Genomic DNA, 18,978 nt, shown 5'->3' with positions numbered 1-18,978 from the left:
TTGATGCAACAGTTTAGCACACAACTGCTACTCAAAGGTTGACATTTCGACCAAGACCACAGCCGAGGAAAACCTGGAGGTCAGTTCTATTCTGTCTCCTGGGATCACATTGACTCAGAACCCACACATTGACACCCAGGAGCAATATACAAATGGCATAATAGTTCCTTCTTGTGTCAAATATTTAGTGACTCACAATATTTAGGGGCATATAGGAGGTGTGGTTACTTCTGCTGCAATGGGGATGGTCCTTGAAGAACCTGTCCGTGGCACAGCTTTGGTAGATTTATTTCTTACCTTGAGTGATGGCTGGAAAGTTGTCTGTCCATAAATCTTGGTAGTGATTGAACTGAAGTGATTAGTTGGAATAGCAAAGGAATACAATTTTAAACGTGAATTGAATGAATAAAAATGTACTTGTTCTTTGCCTTTGTATCTGTAATAAAATAGCCTTTCCTGATAAATGCATTTCAGTCTTTCATTAGAAGCCACTCTACCCTGTAAACGATATTAAAGTACTTTCTGGAAGTTAACTCAGCTTAATTGTAGCCCTGCTATGCCATTGAAATATCTCCAATAGAAAAATGGCTCCCAAATTAAGAATTGCAAAGTGGCTCATGATATTCTGGTATGAAGACATGTGAATTACATGTTGCGAAACAAAAGGTTTCTAGGACAGAACATTAACACTCAGCTAGCCAAGTCAAGAGGAGAAATATGAGACAAACAAGACCCTCACATGAACAATGAGGCAAGGATGCTGCAACACGTATATACAACTATTAACCTCATCTTTTATGAAGAGACCCAGAGGTGATAATGTACATTGGGGTAACTTACAATAGGTATATAACTTTAAACTTAAAAAAACAAAACAAAAAGACTCCCAATTGCAATTGGAAATGCATTACCTCTCAGGGATAATGGGATTGATGTTAGTGATTTCTCTGAATCATACATGAAAGTCTAGTGAAAGGGACTGGGCCACACTATGGATAGTCCTGCATTATTGGACATATTTACATGTCTCTTCAAGATGCAGGGGAAAATGCAGACTTTATACACTTCCAAGCATGACTAGGACATAGAGAATTTTTTATCGAGAACACTGCTAACATCTAGCCTTAAGTACATATTTTAGCCTCACCATGCTTACATTTCATCATCAATTAAATAATTTAAGGGGAGTGATGAATCCTCTAGAGATTTTATATGAAGTAAATATATGTTGGTAGAACTTTCAAAAGAAGGAATTGGGTTCTACTAGCTCTTGATTGCAAATGGGAGAAATAAATTTGATTATATTTAGCCATAAAGGGATGTTAGAAAGAGGGTCAACTTAGAATATAAGTTTGGACTATCCAGTTCATGCAAGAATCCAAAGAAGCAAGGCATTGCCCAAACCAGTGCCTGCTGCCACCACTTGGGAACACCAGCTCTGGTGTTCTGATCTCCATCACTCTTGGACATGAACTGCCATGCTATTGTCCTGGTCACGCTGCCACAAACCTGGAGCCTTTTCTGTCCACCCTCAAGAATCTAAGTCCTGGCCAAGTATATCTGGTGTGTCCTAGTTTTGATCACAAAGGCATAGGAGCAGGGAATTATCGCTAAGAGACATGGACCTCTCTCTCCTGCTGAATTTGGGATTCCCTCCAAGTTGGAAGGGAACTTGGTCAAAGGGCAGCCAAGCCACACTGTTGACAGCTATAGCTGTCACCAGCTTCTCAAAGGACTGTGACACCACCACTTCTGCCAGGAAAGATTATGAATCACTGCATTAGATTATCTTTAATTACCGCTTTGAAATTACATGATTCTAAATACTAATTTTTCTTCCCTCCATCATCTACCAACTCCAAGTTTCGTTAACGAGAAAACAGTGCAGTCATAGAATGACTAAGATTGCAGGGTCAGCCTTAAAGGAGCACTGATCATTTCAGTGGGTTGTGTAATTAGGACGGTGGGGCTAATGACAGAGAGTAACAGATGTCTGGGAGTGCTGTCATCCAGCTGAATTTCTGGAAACCCTGCACTCCTTCCCAACAAAAGGAATTGACTTTCCCATTGAGCTTCCTGATGCTACATTAAGAGTATATTTAGATATAATATAACTTAATGGTTAGATACAAAAACTTTGAATCAAGTGAGCATGGAAATGACTTTGAAATCTATCCTTTATGAGCTGGTCACCAAGGAAAGCTACATGACCTCAACAAGCCTCTGATTAATAGTCATAATTTTGGGTAATGTTTTGAACACAAAATGTAACACAAAGGTTTGTAATGTTTTACGCTTTGTAAAAGCTCAGGAAGTAATGATGGCAGTAATTATAATAGTTAAGAGATTTTAAAACTGTGAACAAAATTCATTTTATTTTGTCTTCTCTTTAAATGTATACTTTATTTAACTTGCCATAGTCAATTAGTTGCAATGAAATTCCATGGAAAACTTGTACCAAGTTAAAAGTGTATAGGAAAGAAGAATTTCCTATGTAGACACTTATAGACTCCTCCTGCCACTTAATTAGAGACACTTGATAATTTGAGCGAGATCCTAATAGGCACTTTTTGAATAAAGCTTATTTTTTAATGTTGACTTTTTAATTTTAAATCTAGGAAAACGATATTGTCATGGGTTCGATGTGTGTTCTAGGTTAAAACTACTTCTGATATCCATAAAAATGATCTAAAATAGCCACAAATGCAACTAATTCATTTCCGTAGAGTTGGTACAGACAATCTTAAAAAGTATCAACAACAGTTGAATACAGGATGTCTAGAGAGAGGTTATCAATTGGATTATTCTTCAAGATGAATAAAGCAAATATCGAGAGTAACAAATAGATGAGGGTGCTTTGAAAAGTCGGGGGATCGGTGGGGGTGGGTGGGAATGGAATTAGAATATAATGGCATTTTCCATGAACTTTTTAAAGCCCGCTCATAAAGTTTTTCTGGGTCAGCAATGGTCACTTTAGCTTCTGGTCTCCTGGGCACGTATGCTTGAGCTTCAGTTAACCCAAATGAGGTACTGAAAACGTACTGCTCTGCTGTCAGGCACAGATTCAACCCGGTCTGGGGAGCTTTGGTTTAATTGCATGCTTGTTTCCGTTAAGAGTTTTATCGGTCCTGTTCATCTCTGAATGAGTGAGCTCTCGCCTTCTGTTTTACAGGTAAATGTGAATGCGGCAAATGCACGTGCTACCCTCCAGGCGATCTCAGGGTGTATGGCAAGACATGTGAGTGTGATGATCGCCGCTGCGAAGACCTGGATGGTGTGGTCTGTGGAGGTAATGTCCGTCCCATGGCCTGAAGGCACTTACCTAAAGTTTGTTTCACCTCCCTTTCCTATTCTACTTCACTTTCACTCTCAGTGTTTCTTTTTACATTTGCTGTTACAAATAAGATTAGACCTCAGTGCAATATGCAATTGGGTTCATAATGGCCTTTATTTTCTTAAACTCCTAATTTAGGGCTTGATTGTTGTTATTGTTAGAGGTCTGATGGCAGTGCTGAAGTGCTTGGCTGCTAACAGAAAGCTTAGTGGTTCAAAGCAACCATACACTCCACCGGAGAAAGAGGTGGCAGGCAGTCCCCATAAAGGCAAATCTATAGCGCCTGTCTACTCTATCCAATCGTGTCTACATGGGTGGGAATTGATTCAATGGCAATAGGTTCATTTTTTGGTTGATTGTTGCTGCTGAGTTCTAATGAGTCGATTTCAATTCATAGTGACCCTGTGTGACATATGTATATATATACGAACCATTTGGGGACCTATAAGATCTATAAGAATCACCTGGCCCCCTTGTTAAAATGTAGATAGTGACTCAGTACACCTGGGGTAGAAATACATATTATTAAGAGAGAGTTGAACCCGAGTGAACCAGTTTAGGGGCGTATAGGAGGCGTGGTTACTTCTGCTGCAATGGGGATGGTCCAAAGAAAGGTGATCAACAGAATGTTCAAACTGTAGAGCAATATCACTGATATCACCGTCAAGAAATTTTGCTGATGATCATCCAACAATAGTTGAAGCAGGTCATTGATAGGAAACTACCAGAGGTTCCTGCTGGATTCAGAAGAGGGTGTGGAACACGGCATATCATTGCTGCTTTCAGATGGATCTTGGCTGAAAGCAGAGAATATCAGGAAGATAGTTACTTATGTTTTATTCACTATATCAAGGCATCCGTAACAGAAAATCTTGCTTGATAAAGTGGAGGGGCAGTGAAAAAAGAGGAATGCTCTCAAAGAGCTAAGGCCTGGGGATGATTGTGAGGCTGGTGGAGGACTATGCAGTGTTTGATTCTGTTGTGTATCGGGTCACTATTGTTGGCCCTTCCCACCACCACCATCATAAAATACAATCTCTCTTTAGACAGTGCAAACCAGTATATTGAAGTAGTGTCATATCACTTTCCACAATGGTTGTCCACTAACAGCAGTGTGTAAGTGTTCCCATCTCTTTGCACTCTCTCTAACTTTTATGGTTTCTGGGATTTGACTTGCTTGGTTTTGATTTGAATGGTCATTGTTAATATAAGGTGATATCTCATCATTATTTTCTCTTGTACCTTCCAGAAGGCTAATGATTGTGAGCATTTTTTTTCATATATTTCTTAGCCATTTGGATGTCATTTTTGAGTGAAATTTCTGTTCATTTTCTTTGCCCACTTTTTATTGAATTATTTGTTTTTTTAAATGTTTTATTAGGGGCTCATACAACTCTTATCACAATCCATACATATACATACATCAATTGTATAAAGCACATCCATACATTCCCTGCCCCAATCATTCTCAAAGCATTTGCTCTCCACTTAAGCCCTTTGCATCAGGTCCTCTTTTTTTTCCCCCTCCCTCCCCGCTCCCCCCTCCCTCATGTGCCCTTGGTAATTTATACCTCGTTATTTTGTCATATCTTGCCCTATCTGGAGTCTCCCTTCCCCCCCTTCTCTGCCGTCCCTCTCCCAGGGAGGATGTCACATATGGATCTTTTATTATCTTATTGAAATATTGCTGTGTTCTTTAGATTTTTAGAGATTAGTCCCTTCTCTGTTATGACATTGATAAAGATATTTTTTCCAATCAGAGAGTTCTCTTTTTACTCTCTTGATGAAGTCTTTTGATGCATATTAACTCTTATTTTTAGTATGTCCCAGTCATCTATTTTATATTCTACAGTGTGTGCTTCCTTCTTTACATTTGCTATTATTCCTGTGCCCTGTAATAGGACTCATAAGTTTATCCCTATTTTCCAATTGAGGATCTTTACAGTTCTGGATTTACATTTAGGCCTTTGATGTCACCTGAGTTCACTTTTGCACATGGGGTGCATTCCGGATCCCATTTCATTGTTCTGCACAAGAAGATCCAATTTTGGAACCAACATTTGTCTTCAAAGAGACTCTCTTTCCCTTTTAATATTTTTTTGGCCGTGTGTCAAAGATGGGTTGTCTAAGTGGATGAATTTCTTTCTGAGTGTTCTATTCTGCTCCATTGGTCTATGTACCTATGCTTGTACCAGTACCAGGATGTTTGATGACTGTGGCTATGCAGTAGGATTTGAAGTCAGGTGGTGAGAGACCTTATTTTATTGTTCTTCTTAAGAAGTTCTTTGCTTATTCCGAGTCTCTTCATTAAAGTTAGTAATTAATTTTTTCATTTCTTTAAATAATGGAGTTAGGCCTTTAAGACCCCAACACTATACCTTTTGATAGCTGGGCACCATCAGCTTTCTTTGCCACATTTGCTAATGTACTCATTTATCCTCAGCAATCTTATCATGGAGGTGTGCACCTGGTGATATGATTTTTTGTTCTTTGATGCCTGATAACTTATCCCTTCGGCATCTCGTGATCACAAAAGCTGGTGTGTTCTTACATGTGGGCTTTGTTGCTTCTGAGCTAGATGGGCACTTGTTTACCCTCAAGCTTTTAAGACCCCAGACAGTATATCTTTTGATAGCCGGGCACCATCAGCTTTCTTCACGTTTGCTTTTCATCCACTTTGTCTTCAGCGGTTGTGTCAGGAAGGTGAGCATCATAGAATGCCAATTTAATAGAAGAAAGTATTCTTGCATTGAAGGAATACTTGAGTGGAGGCCCAATGTCTTTCTGCTACCTTAATACTAAATCCATAAATATATGCACATAGATCTATTTTCCCATCCTCATATATAAATATATTTGCATATGTACATGTCTTTATTTAGACCTCCATAAATGCCCTTTGCCTCCCAGCCCACATGGAAGAAGCACACCAACCTGTGTGATCACAAGGTGCCGAAGGGATCAGGTATGAGGCATCATCAGAACAAAAAAATCTTACCATAGTGAATGAGGGGGGCGACTGCAGAGTGGAGACCCAAAGCCCATTTTTCAGCCACTGGAGATCCCCTTGCAGAGGGGTCTAGGGGAGGAGTTGAGCCAGTCAAGGTGGTGTGATGTAGCACTGATGAAAAGTACAACTTTCCTCTAGTTCCTAAATGCTTCCTCCCCACCCACCCCCTACCACTATCATGATCCAAATTCTACCTTACAAGTCTGGCTAGACCAGAGGATATACACTGGTACAGATAGGAACTGGAAGCACAGGGAATGCAGGGCAGATGACACCTTCAGGACCAGTGGTGTGAGTGGCGATACTGGGAAGGTTGAGGGATAGTGGGTTAGAAAGAGGGAACCGAATGGAAAACAGAAAAGTGGGTGAAGGGAGTTGTCAGACAGGGCAAGATATGGCAAAATAATAGTTTATAAATTATCAAGGGCTCATGAGGGAGTGGGGAACAGGGAGGGAGGGGAAAAATGAGGACCTGTTGCCAAGGGCTAAGTGGAGAGCAAATGTTTTGAGAATGATGAGGGCAATGAATGTACAGATGTGCTTTACACAATTGATGGATGTGTATGGATTGTCATAAGAGTTGTATGAGTCCCTAATAATATGATTAACAAAAAAAGAATGGAGTTAGGCTCAAGATTGGAATTGCGTTTTATTTATAAATTGCTTTGGGTAGTATTGACGTTTTCACTCAGGATTATATATATATATTACTTTCTCCTTACTTTTATTTGGGGCTCTTACATATCTTATCACAATCCATACATTCATCCAGTGGGTTGGGTCAAGCACATTTGCACATATGCTGTCATCATCATTTTCAAAGCATTTTTTCCCACTTGCGACCCTGATATCAGCTCTCGGTTAATTCTCACTCCCTCCCCTTCCCACCCTTCCTCCCTCACGAACCCTTGATAAATTATAGATTATCATTTTCATATCGTACATCATGCTCCGTCGCCCCTCACCCACTTTTCCATTATTTATCCCCCTGGTTACGGGTTCTAGGTTGACATGTGTGATTGATTCCCCTTTCTACATGTAATTCTTGGGTTTTCTTCACTCTCTGCCCTTTTTGTTGATAGTTCTTCTCATAGATTATAGTCACTAGATTTGTCTTTAAGCTCACTAATTTGACTTTACAATTCTTCAATTACATTACTCTGTTCTTTCATAGTGTTGTGGAATTCTCTTATCTTAATATTTGTCTTTTGGGTTCCTTTTGCTTGGATAATGTTTCTTGTTTTTCTATGCTTTTATTTGTTCCTATGAACTCTTTCTCTGTCCTATGAAAGTACAAGACTATCATTCTTCTAAATTATTTTTTATGGAAGTTCCACAGCCTGTTCATTTCCACCAATATGCTTTGAGTCTGGATGTTGTAGGGAGGTTGGGCCATGTGGGTGTAGTTAACTCCTTAAAATGGTGCGAGAGAGGAATAATAGAGATCTCAAAACAAGTTGAGGAAGAAAGGAGATGGAAGGAGAGACTGAAAAGAGAAAAGAAGGAAACATTTAAAAAGAGAAAACAAAGAAAGGGTAGTTTAAAAATATCAAAAACATTTATTTTTTAAAGGGGAAGAAAGAAAGGTTAGAACTAATTAGAAAGAAGTTATTAAAATAGCAAAAACATTTTATTCAAAAATGTTGGTGTTTGGGTTGGACCTTCACTTTGATGTAAAGTGTTGTAGCTAGTGTGGGCAAGAGCAAGGTGTGCAGTCAAAAGAATGATCGAGTGCCACGGTGGGCATGTGCTGTGTGTTGGAGGCACTAGAGGGGTGAGGTCCAGTGGAACTTGTACAGGTGCCATCCAGAGATGGCGAGGCTCTACGTGGTTGGTGCTCAGATTTGCCAGGTGTAAGGTTACACCGATGTGTATACTGAAAGGATTTGAGACCGTCACGTGGGCCAGCTGCAGTTTAGTGCAGGTAGGGCAAGTGCTGGATGGGAAAGGAGGTAGTTGAAGGGCAAGTTTCACTCTAGGTCACGTTCTTTTATGGGTTTCAATGACAAGCAGACTTGATGAGCATCGTGGTGAGAACCACATCAGAAAGAACACCCCAGGAAGTTTTACAATCTTGGAAACTCAAGCGAGCAGTTCTTTGCTGTCTTATAGGATTGTTACAAGTTAGAATTGACTTGAAGACAGTTGGTAAGGACATTAGGACATGGAGCTAAGGCAATGTGTGTGCAATCATGGAATTTCAATATCAGGAGATGAGTGAAATTTTCAAGTTTGGTGGCGACTTTACTGCTGCTCCAGTGTATCCAAGGAAGAGGATTTCCTGGACACCACCATTCAAATCCTATCAAGACATGGGAAAAATCTCTTAGCATCATAATTGGACCCATACTCTCAAAGTCAGAGTTTTCCTAAATTTAAATAATTAATGGTCAGAGAACATTTAAGCATTTCAATGCATGTTTTATAATTTATTAAAATATTTATTAATCATTTCAAGTATGTAAACAAAACAAGTCTTATAAATTTTCTTGGAACATATTTTATTTTATTCCTAAAATTCCCTTTGATATTAGAATAAGTTCCTTGTGCGATTTTTGGTAAGGAAGATACTAAAAATGTAAACGATTGCCTGTATAGGTTACATCATTGTTTCACTTGTTTACCTCAGATTCACAGGAGCCAAATGAGCTAATGTTGCAGGGCCTCAAATTCTGCCTCTTTGTTTGCACTAGAACCTATGCACATATGTTTGCACATCCTACTGAGTGTTTCCTTTGCTCTTCTTATCATTCACTTGGTGTGCATCTTTATACTTGCTTGTCAGTCAGTTGTATTGCACAGAGAGGGTAGAGAGGGTTAATTCTAGGAGGATGATTACATTATACATGTATGTACACTCACATGAGGGAATACCCAAAATAAACAGGATATTTTCAAGTTATATTTTTAATTCATTTTAATGACTATCACCCTCAAAGTACTTTTTATTACACTTAATACATTTGTCAAATCTGCGATTCCATTCTTGGAAACATTTTTCAAAATCATCTGTTTGGATAGCTGACAGCAATTTTCTCGTTTGTTTTTTTCTTAACCTCTTCAATGGCGTCAAAGTCCTATCCTTTCATGTCCGTCTGCATTCATGGAAACAAAAAGAAGTTGTACAAAGTGAGACCAGGTGAATAAGCTGTATGAGGCCAGAGGCATGCTTTTTTTTGCCCCAAACTGGCACACTGAGATCTGGCTGTGTGCGCAGGTCCGTGGTGATGGTAAAACTAGTCCCCCTCTGCCACACATCAGGCCTTTTTTTTGCCCCCAACACCCTGTTACACAATATTTTCAGAATCTCTAAATTTAAAAGCATGATTGACACTCTGACCTGGTGGAGTGAACTCTAAATACACTAGGTGTCGACATTTTCATCCATTCAGGAAGTTGACAGACATCCAGAACTAGGTTCATCATCAACATTTTTTTTTTTTGAAACGAGAAAACCACTCATGCATGTGGGTTTTTCCCATAGCGCTGTCCTTGTCAGCTGTTCAACTTCACAACAGTGTTTGCAGCATTTTTCCTGAGCAGGACACTAAATTTCACAGCTGCACACCGTTCTCTTAAATTGGCCTTCACAAAAAAATGAGATTCAAGTGATACTGCTTTAAAAAAAAATTAACTGTGACCAGAGTGAACCTTCCCAGGTGACACCACTGGATGCACTAACCCAGAGCAAGTTGCTTGTTTCTTGCAAGTGGGGAAAATGTGGACTATAAACACTCTGCTTTGCTCAGTGTAATTCTGATTTTTTTTGGTGTACCCTCTTGTATACATATTTTTTAAAGTTCATGTAAATGGGATTAATAGATAATGGGGTTCCCCTGAACTCCTGAACTTTTTGAAATCCTTTCATATACTCATAGAGATATATCCACATCATGTTATCCTCATACCCATGCATCTGGACTCTATTTTCTGTGGAGATGATAATCACCAGGCAACAACATTACTGGTCGTCCTAAAGCAAGACTGCCAGGACTCCCAAAGAGATGACTGCCTGCTGCTGTCTGGCTGCCAGGAGGAGGTTCTTCTCTGATATCCTTTTGGAGAAACTGGTATCAAGTACCAATCTGAATGCTTGGTTAAGTCTAAAAGATCCCTGAAGAGTTTCACATGAAAACATGAGGAAATGACGTGACTAAAGAGCAAAAGAGCCTCAAGGTCAAATCCCATGTGTGATTTGAGCAGTCACATGGGAAGGAACTCTTTGCTTTTCAGTGCCAATTGGCAATGGGAAACAAATTTCTTCACAAATGATAAAGCTGGAGAAAACTGAGTGTAGTGTGGATTTGTTCCTTTCACCTGACTTTCTATTCATTACCTTTGCTTCTTCATTTGTTGAACCACTGATCATTCTTCCAGATGCATCTTTGATTCATATAGTCTAGGAAAGATTTCTTTTTAAAAAAATCATTTTATTAGGGGCTCATATAAATTTTATCACAATCCATACATACATCAGTTGTGTAAAGCACATTTGTACATTCATTGCCCTCCTCATTCTCAAAACATCTGCTCTCCACATAAGCCACTGGCATCAGCTCCTCAATTTTTTCTAGAAAAGATTTGTTAAATTATTTTTACTTCTTTAGTATTATGTCTTTATGTTAGCACTGTGACAGTGTATCATAAGTGTCCTTGTGCCTCTCTGTTCTTCAAATCTATATCAATACTGTGGATATTATCTCTCTTTATTTCTTTGTTTTGAACTTTAGTTATGGATCTCATAATTTGATAATTTACTCAAAGATATTTATTCAAAGACAGTTATTAGAAATCAACCATTACACTAGCTGTGGGGATGCAGGAATATATGAAATGTACACAGAGAGAAATGGAAAAATAGATCAATTCCAATTTCCTTTTACTTTTGGAGCAGAGAATTTTTAAGTTCGAGTTTAAATTTCAATTTTCCTTGGTCCTTGAACAGGTAATATTTGACTATTTTGATATTGAATGTAAAGAACATTTCAGATCTAAAAAGGCTAAGCAAAGGCCCAGAGTTGGAAACATATTATACACATTAAGTAAATATTTTATTTCATTTTCTTGTATTTAGAGAACTTCCTCATCTACCCTTGAACCAATTCCCAGGAAGCAATATTTCCCTGAGTTTTCCAACTACTTACTCCTTTATCATTGATATATATATATTGATAATGTATATGATTTTACCTCCATTTATTTGACTTTGTTCATTTTTAGATGTTTAGACTGTATATTAAACATCAAACATGGTAAAAGAATATATATAGAAAATATAAAAACAAAGTACAGGTCTGTAATTCAGAAATAATCTACCTGATGATTCAAACAACAAACCAAGTTATGTGCCATAAAGTCAAATCTGACCCATAACAAATATAAAAGACAGAGCAGAATTTCCCATGTGGATTTCCAAGCCTGTCAAGCCTTATGAGAGTTGCAAACCTCATCTTTTTTCATGCTGACTGTGGTTCCTGGCTTTGAACTGCTGAACTTCCAGTTAGTAGCCCAACACAAACCCACTACCCTACCAGGGCTCTCTACCCATGGACAGTTTGTTATATTTCTTTTTAGATTTCTTTATTCTTTGAGAGCTAAAACCTTTTTATTCTTATTGAAATCTGTTTGAATTTTCTTTATCTGTTCTATAATTGGTCAGAGAAAGTCTAGTTACATCCTGTAGTATTCTTAGTTATTGTGATGCATGTCTGTGTGTAAGTGCTTTTATGCATCTGTTCATATGATATTTAAGTAGGTCAGTGAAACCGGTCACCATTTTCTTTGAGCAGTAGAGAGGCACTGTCGTGGGGTGCGGTGAATGGGAATCCCATTGTTGTAAGACTTGGTTGTAAGTCTTGGCTACACCCTACTAGTCCTAAGCTGGTTTGGGAAAGTTGTTTGGTGTCTCTGCTTTGGTTCCCTCACAAACACAGTAAGAAGGATGCTGCCCACTCTCCCTCCTAGTGATGTGAATGAAAATGGATGAATGTGATTTGCCCGGGCCGCTCTGTGAGGTGAAAAGGAGAAGAGAGAAGTGGAAGCGAACAAGTTTAAGTACATCTGGCCAGACCAAACACTGTGCAGGTTCCAGGCCTCCTGGAACACCAGCTACAAGGTGTTTTGAAAAAAAGTCAGGATCTCTATTTCCAAGAGTGAGACAGAGAGAGAAGTATTTCCACATCTTCTGGGGGTGTATTCAAAGCCCTTCCTCTCAGCCTCTCATGGTAATAGATGGTGGAATGATTTCACTCCTATGAGAGTGTGGAGCATGTTAACATCCATCCTTCCTGTGAAGTGTGTCAAGAGGAGAACAACATGGAGGGCTTACTGATCGAGTTCCGCACTAGAGCCTGAGTCATGCATTCATCATGGCAGGATGAACCACAACCCGTCATTTCTCAGCATGGGGCCTGAGCACTCTGTAGCTCCCTGACTCCACACCAAGAGCTGGCTGAGGATTTTTGCAAACAAATAACTAACTCTCACCCAAACACCCAGAAGCCCTCTAATCAGCAGCTGCATGTGAGCAAATAGTCTTTGGTGTTCTCCAACCAACCAAATCTCATTAGACAGATCCTAGAAGGTGGGGTACATTCACAATTGCACTTGAAGGTGAATGTAACTCCATCACTGTAAGCAGTTCCATGTTGATTACTCCAAAATTGTAGCCTGAAGATGCTTCCAGAAACATCTAGACTCACTGCCTTTGACTCGAATCCACCTAAAATTATGAGAAAAAGGAAAATCAGTAAGTGTGTAAGACTGTTCTTCATTTTACCATCCCATTCATGAAGTCCTGTGTGCTGGTGACAGGCAATTCGTGAACCCTCTCCAGACAGCCCTGGTAAGAGAGGCATGCCGTGTCATCTATAAATGTGTGATTTGATCCTAACCAACTTACGATGAGAAAGGCATGCTCATTGTAGAAGTGAGTCTTCAAACTCTGTTTCCTGTGTGTGAGAGATATATTTAATATTTGGCAAAGGATATTTACATGTTGGCTCACGTGTGTTCAATTCTAACAAACTTGAGCAGTGGCATCCCTCTGTATACGCAGAGTGAGAGTAAGAAGGGACTCCTATTCCAATCCTTCGTCTGTGCTCCTGGAATAGCTGCCCAGGAGTCCAATTTATGAAACGGGAGGGATAATGAAGAATCACCTCTTAATTACACCATCAGTTCACATGTCTTCAGGGAGCTCTTCAGTGCAGAGCTGCAATCTGGTGGAAATCCAACTGCCCGAGAGCGACTTCAGTGACTCCAGGCCAACTAGCTTTTTGGTGGTGACGAGGCCTCAGACTGACTCAGCCAAATCCTTGCTCAGCCACGATGTTCCTGTGCACCGTCCAGTCAATTACTCTCCATCGCGACTCCGTGTGGTGAAGCACGGAGACCTGCCCCCATCGGTGTTTCATGGCTGTGATCTGCACAGAATCAGATTGCCTGGTCTTTCTTCTAGGAAGGCACTGAATGGGTTCACATTGGCAACCTTTTGATTTGGGCGACTTTCCAAGAAAATGCAAGCAGAAGTGAGATTGTCTTCCAATTCCATCTTAAAAACACAAGCCCCCTTTCCTGGATTCTTAAATGTACCAGCGAAGGTAAGCAGCACTTACCCAAGTCTACAGGTTATCATTCCAGGAATGGAGGGTAAGGCGCCCTACGCCTTCTACCCTTCATGTCTGCTGTCTTAGAAGACGGAAGAAAAATCTATGCATTTGAATTATGGTACTGGCAAAGAAATTTGAAAGAACTGTGGCTGCCAAAAAAAAGAAGGGAAAAACACACACAAACACACACACACACACACACACACAAATCTGTCTTGAGAGAGGCATAACTAGCATGTTTCTTAGAAGTAAGCCTGTCAAGACATATTAGGAGGAGAGACCAGTCCCTGGAACAGCTATCATACTGGGTAAAGCAGAGGGACAGCGAAAACAGAAAGACCCTTGATGAGATGCGTTGACAGCATGGCTGCAAAAGAGGCTCAGGCACAGGAGCAATGCTGAAGATGACGCAGGAGAGGGCAGCATTCTGCTCTGTTGTCCAGAGGGCGCTATGAGCCAGAACCTACCCAAAGGCCCCCGAAAACAACTAGCAACCGAAGGTCTGCTCTTCTAACGCAGGCAGTCTGGCTCCTGCTCGTTCCTTGAGTGTCACCGAGCCCTTTCCTGATTGCCTTTACTAAGTGTGTTCTCACTGTTGCCACACTGTTGTTGGGCACGGTAAACTCAATTCCTACTTATGAAAAAACACAAAAATGAAAACAACAACAACAAACAGTGCTACAGAGCAGAACTGGACCTAGAATTTCCTAGGCTGTAATCTTCATTTTGATAAATCTTCACGATAATAAATCGTCTCCATTTATCAGTATAAACAGAGAAACAGAGAAAAGATTCACATTGTTAAGGACCTTGTCGTGCCTGGATCCACAATCAATGCTCATGGAAGTAACAGTCAAGAGATCAAAAGACTTGTTGGATTAGGTAAATCTGCTCCACAAGACCTCTGGAAAGCCAAGATGTTACCGTGAGGAATTAAGGTGTGCCCATTGCAAACATTGATATTTCCCATGCCTCCTATGCCTGCGAAAGTTAGACATTGAATAAGGAAGACTGACAAAGACTGAATGCATTTGAACCATGATGCTGGAGAAGAATATTGGAAGTCCCACAGGCTGCTAAAAGGACAAACTGGTATGTTTTGGAGGGAGTACAGTACAGTGTTTCCGAGAGGGAGGCAAAGATGGTGCAACAGTCTGAGATACCTTGGACATGTCGCCAGGAGAGACCCGGCCCTTGAGGAGGAGATCGTGTTTGATAAAGTCGAGGGGCGGCAAAAAGAGACCCTCCAGGAGAGGGACTGACACAGTGGCTGCCACGATGGGCCCCAGCAGAGGAGAAATTGAGAAGGTGGCACAGGACAGCCCATGTTCTGTTCCGTTGCGTATCAGGTCATTATGGGTTGGAACCAACTCAACCGCCCCTAACAGCAATGAACAGCAAACTTCACATGGGTAGATTGCTGGGAGCCATGGTGAGTGTGATCAGTCCACCTTTAGTTCAGTAGTGAAGTGCTTAACCATTGTACCAACAGGCATCCTTACTGATGGGACTAGCACCCCCTGAATCTTCTCTTACCCCGTGCCAATTAATTTACTTGGCGGTCTTCTCCCCCGAAGGCTATTGATGAGAGCCCAGTTGATGCTTATTTTGTTCACTACTATGTCCCAACCTGCTTGTCCCGTTCCTGGCAGGTAATAGGTACACAATACCCATTTCCTGAATGGATGACTAAATTTTGAAAAGCTTAGAAAAAAAGAAGCGTTTCAACTTTTGTTGTTTATTTAAGCCATTTAAGTATTCAAAGGCGAGACATGTAGATGGCACATCAAAATATTTAAACAATGCACTTTGGCCATTGTCTGGGCGAGATGCCAACCTAACCTTGTGGAAAGACGTGGTAAGTGAGCTCATCAATGAAAAACAAATCTCTTTCCTTGCTCATAAAACTTATATTAAATTACTTACTGTTGTGAAGTCAGTTGTTCTCAGTGATATCATAATTCGAAGGCGCTTTACGTTTCCATGCAGGACAGATGAAATGATTCCACATAGTTTTCTCTAAACTCAATGTAATATTGATAAATTGATAACAGTTACCTCATTAACAGTTTGATAACAGTTACCTCAGATTGATAACAGTTACCTCATTAACCCACAGTCTGTAAGAAACATGAACATTTGAATAGTCTGCATTTTATTGGGACTGGTGCTAGAACGCCTTGGTTTTTTTTACATTTCTTGTGCCCCAGATGACCTGTGTCCTAAGATAGGCAGCTTCTTATTGAACTGTTAAAGGATACTTACGCTTTAGATGGGCTTCGGTTTTGTTGTCAAAATCAAGATATAATCTATAAATTAACACTTCATTGTATAGACAACCCATCCCTCCTCCCCCAATTGCCATAGAATAAATTGTGACAGATAGGGACCCTCGAGGCCAGCACCTGATTGCCCCATAAGGTTTGCAAGGCCCTAATCTCTGGATGCGGACTGTGCGGGTGACCTGTGATTGAGCAGTCAGCAGGCCCCCAAAAGGTCCATGGTTCCGAGTCATCCTCCACTTTCCAGAAGACAGAGGCTCGCGGGGAACACGAGTCCTCTAAATTTACTAAACAGACTCCGGCAACAGCGCATTCATCATCTGTCAACTTCTCCTGGGTTCGACATTTTTGTTTTCTGTTTTTAACCTACGTCATGCCATTTTATGACTTGCAGTCAGGATTGATGAGCAATAAATGGGAGGGAGGTTTCCTTTAAAATAACCTCAATGCATACCAGGTGCTGGAGGCTCCATTATATCTGCAGTAGTGTGTTTGCCATGGTGCAGGCTACAGGGATGACTCTGAAGGGATTCCTGCTTTCAAGGAATTCACAATTAAATAATGAACTTACTAGATGGATGGCTACATATCCCCAGGTAAGTGCAGCGTTTTCACAGTGGAGGCGAAACACGGAGCGCCACATGGTCATCTGCTGTCATGTATCCACCATCCCATGGGGTCTCTTGGTGGCATACGTCGCCTTTAGCAAATATACTTTGCAATAGTAAACAATTCTGACTTTGGGGGGCATGAATGATGTAGGCGTAGCTGTGGTGGATGCCCACACATGAGGAACGATGAGCACTGGCTGTGGTAGTTAAGATTTTATGTGTTAATTTGACTGATTCTGAGTGGTTGCAACTATGGGATCCAACCTAACCCTAGTTGTGACTACAGCATTGGACCTATCGTTCATCAGGTTACGGTGAGGCAGAGCTCATTAAATGGCACCAATCAATAGCAACATGATTCTCCGTCTTTTGGGAGTTGTGTAACAATGTAACTCGGCAGTTAAACAATGATATAATTTGGCAGTTATTTATTCATGAGAGATTTTTAAAAATCTGATGTGGTCTTCTCATTTTTTCACAACACCAATTTCACATAATAAACTGTTTTTTTTATAGGAACCATATCAGTAATTGAGGAGAGGGTGTGTAGAGATTCATATTAGGAAATTCTCCATAGCAATGTCCTCATTTTCCCTGAACTTTGAAGAGGAAGGAGGACTTGTTTGCATGTGTCGTGCACACATTCAGGGAAGTGTCTTCTACAGGGAACATAGCTTGGCCCCAGAGGCGTATGAAACGGAGAATGTGTGAGAAGAAAGCATTTGGAAAAGTAACTTGAGACTCCTTTGAAAGGGCCTGAAATATGAAGGAGGGTAAGATAGATGAGCCTCATTCTACAAACATTAAGTCACTTCCAATTCAAGGAGAGCAGCCCAGGTGGTTCTCAGCAGAACACCTCCGGGCTTTCAATGCCTGTCTGCTTAAAGCAGCTCCCCCAGGTTTGGGGTTTGGTTGATCACAGTGTTTCGCTGGATGGATTTAAATGGCCAAGCTTTCAGGGTTGTGCCACCCACGAAGTGGAGATAAAAGATGATTAAAATACATTTATCTACATTTGTGGGACGTCAGAGAGAATAGAGAAAGAGACGGGGAGTTTTGAAGAGGCAAGGAGAGTGGAGCATCATGCATGTGAGTCTAACGGTCCCATGGGGTGGATTGCAACTCATAGTGACGCCACAGAACAGAGTAGACTGCCCTTGTGCGATTCTGACGCCAAGTCATTACATGAGTAGGAAGCCTCATCTTTCCGCCTCTGACGGACTGGTGATTTTGAACTGCTGACTCTGTTGTGAGCAGCCTAACATGTAACCCATTATGCTACTAGAGCTCCTGTCAGTCAATATAGGAGATAGGTTTAAGAAGAAAGTGTCTATGAATGTCAAATAGCTGCTATCAAGTGTGGTCAGGGTACAAAGGACGGCCATTAAGGAGTCCTGGTGACACTGTGGTTAAGAGTTTCACTGTCACCCTGAGGTTGACTGTTCAAACCTGTCAGCCACTCCATGGGATGAAAATGTGTCAATGCGTTCTTGCAAAGATTTACAGCCTTGCCACCCGCATGGGAGGCCCTGGTGGTAACAGACTGCTACTAACTGGGAAGTTGAAAGTTTGAACCCACCAGTCGCTCTGCTGGGGGAAAGATGAGAGGGTTTGCTTCTATAAAGATTACCGCTTTGACCATCCTATGGGGAAGTTCTACACTAAGCACATGGGCACCGTCATCAGAATGAACTCAATACAGTGGATTCTGTTTTGCTTGCTTCGTTTATGGATATCTCAAATTGGCAATCATTGTTTATTTTCCTAATGCAATATGGTGTGGGAAAATGATATGGGCATTAGGCAGAGGATATAGAGTCATATGGTGATGCCATGAAGATGAATTATGTGAGTTAGGGGGACATTACTACTTGATCTCCCTGCCCCTTAATTTCCTGACTGTAAAATGGGAATAGTACTTGTTTCAATGGGCTGTGATGAATTAAAATACAGTTTACTAGCAGATGGATATGAGCCTGCTGGGACGAGGTCAGTTTATATTCTTTCGAATTTGTTTTAACTTGCAGAAATCATTACCTAGATTTATGGGGGGTGAGCTGGGGGTGCGGTTTAAGTGAATTAATCATACCAATGCATTAAAAAAAACTGATCCTCATGGGTTGAGTGGAGG

At 40.7% G+C, this 18,978-nt stretch overlaps 1 protein-coding gene across 1 annotated transcript in view; it reads left to right on the top strand.

Moving 5' to 3' along the window:
- ITGBL1 (integrin subunit beta like 1) overlaps positions 1-18,978 on the top strand; it is a 352,195-nt gene that overhangs the window by 323,308 nt on the left and 9,909 nt on the right. Inside the window, exon 8 of the mRNA XM_075562608.1 lies at positions 3,173-3,289. Within this exon, the coding sequence (XP_075418723.1) occupies positions 3,173-3,289 (117 nt within the window). The remainder of the gene's footprint in view (positions 1-3,172; positions 3,290-18,978) is intronic.

This window comes from Tenrec ecaudatus, chromosome 11 (genome assembly GCF_050624435.1).
Source record: "Tenrec ecaudatus isolate mTenEca1 chromosome 11, mTenEca1.hap1, whole genome shotgun sequence".
Classification (NCBI taxonomy): domain Eukaryota; kingdom Metazoa; phylum Chordata; class Mammalia; order Afrosoricida; family Tenrecidae; genus Tenrec; species Tenrec ecaudatus.
This window is presented reverse-complemented; position numbering and strand designations above follow the sequence as displayed.